At 33.3% G+C, this 7,244-nt stretch overlaps 1 protein-coding gene across 1 annotated transcript; it reads right to left on the bottom strand.

Annotated features, from left to right (window-relative positions):
- Window positions 1-5,436: 5,436 nt before the first annotated feature.
- Window positions 5,437-6,818, bottom strand: LOC130805800 (serine/threonine-protein phosphatase 7 long form homolog). The gene is made up of 4 exons (XM_057670586.1): window positions 6,594-6,818; window positions 6,217-6,404; window positions 6,042-6,129; window positions 5,437-5,966 (listed from the first exon to the last, which is right to left on the bottom strand). Exons 1-4 carry the CDS (start codon window positions 6,816-6,818, stop codon window positions 5,499-5,501), a joined length of 969 nt encoding a protein of 322 aa, XP_057526569.1. The 3' UTR covers window positions 5,437-5,498.
- Window positions 6,819-7,244: the final 426 nt, after the last annotated feature.

Below are 7,244 nucleotides of genomic sequence, written 5' to 3'. Positions count from 1 at the left end.
AGTCGAAAAAAGTACTTAATTTAGCTAAAAATTTAATACGTTGTCTACCACATGAAAATTTTTAAACTTCAGAGTCACTACGTGGATTTATTGTCTACCAAAAAAGGGGAAATGTCAAGAACTCATGAACACCGCATGGAAATTTCTTTAAATTTATAACTTACACATTTTCAAATGAGAAGATTTCTTACTATATAAAAGTGATCATGTTAAACCCTTTCAATTTTAACTAGTGTAGAAGTACAGTTTTTTAAGCATTGACATATATAACACATGTGATATGAAAAAAATAAAGATAGAGATATTATTTATTAGAAATATTCAATTTTGATAATTATATGTATAAAATTACCTTGTAATTTTTGAAAATTACAAGGTAATTTCAGCAATATATCATGCAGTATATTATATTCTCTAAATTACTCAATTTAACTATAAATAAATATTAGTCAGAGATACTTTAATGGTAGAGATATTGCTCAAGATTCAATGTCATGTCATTTTTCTTTAGCCAATAATTGAGTTTTATTTGGCAAAACTCTCTTTAATTGTGACACTTGAATTTTCTAAGCTCTTTAGTATAATATACGATTGGAATTTTCCAAGCTTTTTTTTGTATAATGTATGATTTTAAATGATCACTTTTTATAAGCTTAGAGTGATAAGGAAATATTGTCTTGAATAATCCACCTATTGCCCATTGATGTAAATAATCCTTAGAATGATCACTTATAATCTTAAGGAAATATTGTCGTAAATAATCCACCTATTGCCCATTGGTGTGAATTTAATATTGATTTTTTCTAAATAATTCAACTTTCATATTTTTTGCTCACAATATTCATTACCTACACATCGGTATACTCGCTTCTTTTTTCTCCTTATGTTCACTAGTGGAAAAAACCTTATATGCTACGCAACATATGTTGCGGTTTTATAAAAACGTAGCATTAAAGTAGTAAATAGATTAGGCAAAAAAATTACGGTATATGCTATGGTTCTCAAAGAACCGCAACATATACCCTACTTTTTTTATAATATCTCGCCTTCATTCATACAGGAGATTCAAAACCCACGAAAATGTATTATTTGTTTTCAAAAGCCGCCTTACTTTGACATAATTTGCTCATTTCTCTTCATCTTTTTCAACCTTCTTTAACCCATGAAAATTTATTTTTCTTCCTCTTTTCTTCTCCAACCTTTAACTTCTTCAAAACCCACGAAAATTGTTGTTGTTCTTCTTCTTCGATTTTCTAGTTTTCAAGCCGATGGTGTTTTAGGGCTTAGTTTTTGTATGATAGTTATGTGAATTTCACTTAGGTTTTTTGATGGTAATGGTGTTAATTATTGTCTTCATTTTTTAAGGTACATATTGCTGTCTTCGTTTTTTTATGCAAGTTATGTGAATCTCACTTAAGTTTTGACAAATTGGTGTTTGAAGATTGGTATGTGAAGCTATTCTTAGAAGCATACAATATGTGAGGGCTTTTTAAACAATCTAAGGTATATTTTATTCAACCTTTTAGTTTTTCAAGCTTCATGGTATTTTAGGGTTTATTCAGGCTTCAACCTTCGAACATATGTTGTGTATGAGTTTGTTTTTGTGTATAAGTGTGAATTTTAAAGTATAAGTTTAAACTTGAATGTTGGGTATAACTTGAAATGTTGTGTAAAAGTTTATTTTTATGTAATTTAAGTATGAATTTTAATGTATAAGTTTATAACTTGGAATGTTGTGCTTAACTTGAAATTTGTGTAAAATGTCATTGTGTATAAATTATGCAAATATAAGTTTATAACTTGAAATGTTGTGTATATAGATTTGTTTTTGTGTATTGTAAGTATATAAGTTTATAACTTGAATGTTGTGTGTATATTTTGGAATGTTGTGTATAAGTACGATTGTAAGTATACATTTATAACTTAAAATGTCATTGTGTCTAAGTTATATGTAAGCATAAGTTTATAACTTGGAATGTTATATAAGTTTTGCTTTTTTATATTAAAACTATGAATTTGAAAGTATAAGTTTATAACTTGGAATGTTATGTATATAAGTTTCTTTTGTGTATATAAGTATGAAGAAGTAAAAGTATGAATTTTAGCATTTAAGGCATTGTATAATTTGGAATGTAGTGTATGACTTGGATTATTTTGTGTAACTTGGATTGTTGTTTATAACTCATTTGAAATGTTGGTAATTTTACTAGTTGATGGATATATGATATAAGTAAGAATTATATTATTATGCATGTATAAATATGAATTTTAAAGTTTAAGGCATTGGTTGCAAATTATATTAGGTTTATAACTATGAATTTTAAAGTTTAAGGCATATTATTTTTGTTGTAATATTAAGTTTGGTATGCACAACAAATTTCTTATGTTATATGTTTTGTGTAACTATAGTGTTGAATTGCGTTCTTTGACATGCATCAAGTTATCGATCGATGAAATGAAGGACAAGTTAGACCATCGCGTTTCAACTGAATTTTTGCGTAAGTTATTAGTAGATTGTATATATATATATATATATATATATATATATATATATATATATATATATATATATATATATATATATATATATATATATATATATATATATGTATATATATATATAAATAATGTTTAGATTGTAAATGTGTATATTTTGGCAATTGTACATGTAAATTACAATTATTGTAAACTATATATTGTTATATGTTAATTTTGACTATTTTGAGTTGTATGTATATATATATATATATATATATATATATATATATATATATATATATATATATATATATATATATATATATATATATATATATATATATATATATATATATATATATATATATATATATATATATATATATATATATATATATAATGATGTTTAATTTGGATGATGATTGGTGATGAGTAGGGAAATATTGAATGATTATTAGTGTAATAATTATTATGTATATAGTTATTAATATTTAATGGAGAATTAGTATAAAATGAAAAAAACAAAAAAAATATATGGACTATATGCTGCGGTTCTAGGAAAATCGCAGCATATAGTCCACATTTTTTTTTTAAAAAAAAAGTGGACTATATATTGCGGTTCTCCTAGAATCGCAGCATACAGTCTCTTATATGCTGCGGTTTTGAACCACAGAATATAATATTGTGCTATCACAAGTGCTGCGGGTCAAAACCGCAGCATATAACGGGGATAAAACCGCAACAAATAAGTTTTTTTCCACTAGTGGCTTTTTCATTGGTCTATTCAAACTCCTCTTTTGTGATAGGTAACTATAGTAGTCGGTTAAAATGTGGTAAGATGTGCTATTAGCAAAAATATACAAAAGTTGAATCATTTCGAAACAATTAATAACAAGAAATTTTCACAGCAAATGGGCAATAGGTGGGATTAATCATGACAATTTTTCCTAATCTTAAAGTGATCATTTGCATTTTTAAAATGATCAATTAAATAAAAATAGAGTAATTACATGGGTTCGTCTCATGGTGATACAGTCTCATATAAGAAGAGCTGAGGAGTATTCTATTAAAGAAAAAAAAAACTTTAAAAAAAACATCAGGACTTAATTGTTTCGCCATGAGACAGACCATTATAATCTTCTTATTTCTCTAATTAATTATTTTAAAAGGAGTTACTTTTGTGAGATAGTGTATTTCAGTGATATAACTTCAAAACCATAAGCTCATATGCTAAAATTTGCATTAGTTGATTTATTCAACACAAATTCTTATGAGAGACGGTCTGAGAGACAACCTTTGATTGGGCTGGCCTATTATATAATTTTTAAATATTGTAAGTAGACATTAAGAATAATGTAAGTAGACATTAAGAATAATGTAACTAGACATTAAGAATAATGTAACTAGACATTTAGGATATTAAAAATAGGCATTAAGAATACGGTTAATAAGCATTAAGGATAATGTAAGTAAACATTAAGAATACCATAAGTAAGTATTAATCTTTAATGGGTTAGACTTAAGATACGTCTCTCAAGAGACTAGCTGTTTATTCAACTCATATATGGACAACTTCTCACGGTGGGAGTGTCTCATACAAGTATTGATGGTATTTATAATTGTAATAATCATTTCAAGGTTATAAGTGACAATTTTAAATGACAGAAATATATCACTTTACAACTGTAAGTACATTTGGATAGATTAATAAAGATAGTCTCACTATGTCGTTTGAGAATTTGAGTAAAATAATTTTATGTTTTAATGTTACGGCAAGGCTGAGGGAAGCTAGCTAGAGACTAATAAACAATTGAACCAACATGAGGTGATACTTGTTTTATTTGCGACAAGACCTAATTTTAAAAAAATACATATTAGTCATACTCATAACCCTTAATATTGATAATTCATTTAAAAATTTAATTACGAACTAAATAATAGAAGTGATGTTTAAAATCGTAACAAGCATATTAAAAACATTAAGTCACATATAGTCGAGTCTATTCCCAGATTAATGCTAAAAAAAAGATTAATTCCCACTTTGCATTTTTTGGGAAATTATTTCCCACAATACCGTCCACGTGGAAAATTTATTTTTTTTTAATTTTTTCAGAAAAAACCGCCACTTGAGATGGCGGTTTGCCTTAAGCACAAAAATGCCACATGAAGTGGCGGTTTGGTGAAGGCAAACCGCCATCTCAGGTGGCGGTTTGGTCCAGGTAAACCGCCACTTCATGTGGCGGTTTGCTTGTGGCCTGATTTTTTTTTTTATTTTTTTTTTCTTTCATTTTAAAATATTGAACGCAACATGCATTAAAGTAGTTCAATACCATCAATTCCATAATAATCAATTACGAACCGGCTTGTTCTAAAAAAAATAAATATGAAAATAATACAAAGATATATTACAATTATGGAAACTCATACAAGAAGTTCAAGTCATATAAGAATATACAAAGTTTGTTAAACTACAACCCCCGGCCCCTTTTGTTTTGCGCACCGGTGGATGATGATGGTGTGAACTCGTCAACCTCCGCAATGACATTAAGAGCAGGAGCTCGTCGTTGACTAGCACGCTGATATGTGATAATCCTTTGCGGAGGCGATGGATGTGGAGGAGGAGTGTTGATGGAAGACGGGGGAACGAACGGCGACATAGTAGCGGATGTCGATGGCGATCTGGAAGACCGACCTCGAGTAGATGAACGCTGGTGGCCTCTTGTGGACCGAGAACTGGATCCTCCGGAAGAGCTACCTCGATGGGCTGAACTCCTTGGAGAAGGAGTGTGGAATGCGTCATCTACCTCGCCAATGACGGGTGGAGTCGGTATGAGGTACTCATAACCTGCTTGACTCAATGCATCGGTCAACGACGCGTTAATGGAGCCTAAGGTTTGAGAACATAGCCGATACCCCACGTCAACTGGCGATGTAGCGGCCCCTTGAATCGTGTCATTACATTGTATGAGCACCGATCGGATGCGCTCAGCCTGTTTGTTATCATTATATTGTTAAAAGAGTTACTTAAAACTATTACTATTTGTTATGAGTGTTGAAAGAAAACGTACCAGAAACGTAGATGTCGGATGATAATGTGATCCTGGCTGCGCAAATGCGGTGTTCGTTAGGCGTAATATCGAGATGCGCCTGTACCAACTCATGTACATAGCAGAGCTATGACCTGTGAAGTTATCTCCTCCAACCAATGTAGATGCTCGGTCGTTCCACGCATCTACATGCGATCTATGTCGTACGAGGTAGTTCTTGTCCCCAGTCCTCCGATCGATCGCATGTAGTTGAGGTTGGGTGTCACAGGCTTGCGGGATTACTTGCTCCAAACCGAATTGACGCATGACACGATCCGGTAGATGTAGCTCGACGATGTCAAAGCAAATAAGAGGACAACGCGATCTCCAAATCTCGTGGCCCGATGTACATATGTGCGGTAAAGCTTCCATCTTAGCCGCTGTGTAAGGCTGCCATGTCATCTGTAATAGAAATCAATATGCTTAGTAATGTATACAATTTATTCATAACTAATACAAATAGTAAATGTTACTAACCTGCTCGTCCCGTTGTCGATCTAGTGCGTCCCTGTAGTAGACGAGAGTATGTGGGGAGTGGGATCTCGAAAGATATACGCGAAGCCAGCTGCAAACAAATAAACATTGATTAACATTTTCATCTATCATAAAATAGTGAAATTATGAATTTGAATAGTGAATTGAGTGTTGCTACCTTACTGCCAAAGGATCCACCCCGCGCCGATGCTGTGACCCTAATATCGGTTCAAAATCATCCGCGTCATCTTCCTGATCATTTTGCCCATCCGGTCGAACCGTCCGAATAATTGGCCTCCCTATATGAATGTGCTCCCATGACCATATCTGTAATAACATCAAGCATCCACCAATGTCCTTGGCACCCTTACGAGATGCTCGACATAAGTTACGATACAGATACGCCAGGGTAGTACTTCTCCAACTGTACTCATCTACGCGCTCCAAATCTCCCAGTAGAGGGAGATAGATCAGCTGTACCGAGTCGCCGCTCTTGTCTGGAAACAAGATGCATCCAAATAGGTACAAGATGTAAGCGCGGGCATGTCTGTCAACCGTCACATCATCTGCATCATCCTCAAGCGCGCTAAAATGCTGTCGGAGCCAAGTCAGCTTCACTGACGATCCAACGATGATCTTGGGCTGGGTGGGGTCTTGAGGGTTTTCCGGCCTAACCCCTAGCAGCTCATGTACTAATGCTGGCCAATTTCCCTCCCCATGACCAATGACTGCTTGTCCTTCAACCGGTAGTCCCATGATAACTGCCACATCTTGCAACATGATCGTTGCCTCGCCAACTGTGAGGTGGAATGTATGTGTCTCTGGCCTCCACCTCTCCAGCAATGCAGTGATAAGAGCTCGATCGAGCTCCAAGCCCCCGCCCAACAACCGGTGAATGTATCTGAAACCAGCTAGCTCGACTACGTCTAACACCTTGTCATCCACCTCCCACCGTAACGTACTCGCCTGGTAGTGCTGACGAGTAACCAATTGGGCAGTGGAGCCCTCCCACGCAGCTACGCTCCTGTGGGTCGCCTGAAGCGTAAGCACTGATGGATCAACTGGGCCCGGCATCACCATGATCGCTGTTACATACATAAGTGTTATAATAATCATATAAATATTATTAGATGCAACATATTATTAAAAAAAAAACATACTTTCTTGACCTTCGAGGGCATGTTTTCTTATTATGCCCACTAAATC

The sequence above is a fragment of the Amaranthus tricolor genome, chromosome 2 (genome assembly GCF_026212465.1).
Source record: "Amaranthus tricolor cultivar Red isolate AtriRed21 chromosome 2, ASM2621246v1, whole genome shotgun sequence".
Lineage (NCBI taxonomy): Eukaryota > Viridiplantae > Streptophyta > Magnoliopsida > Caryophyllales > Amaranthaceae > Amaranthus > Amaranthus tricolor.
The sequence above is the reverse complement of the archived record's forward strand: the minus strand, read 5'-3'. Positions and strand labels throughout refer to the sequence as shown.

Bases quoted from the DNA above. Each gene is read 5' to 3' on its own strand.
- LOC130805800 (XM_057670586.1), bottom strand. From the start codon at position 6,818: ATGTTGCAAGATGTGGCAGTTATCATGGGACTACCGGTTGAAGGACAA. The intron at 6,130-6,216 runs GTAGCAACACTC...ATTTGTTTGCAG, and splicing joins GTGGATCCTTTGGCAGTAAG to CTGGCTTCGCGTATATCTTT. The intron at 5,967-6,041 runs GTTAGTAACATT...TTTCTATTACAG, and splicing joins ATCGACAACGGGACGAGCAG to ATGACATGGCAGCCTTACAC.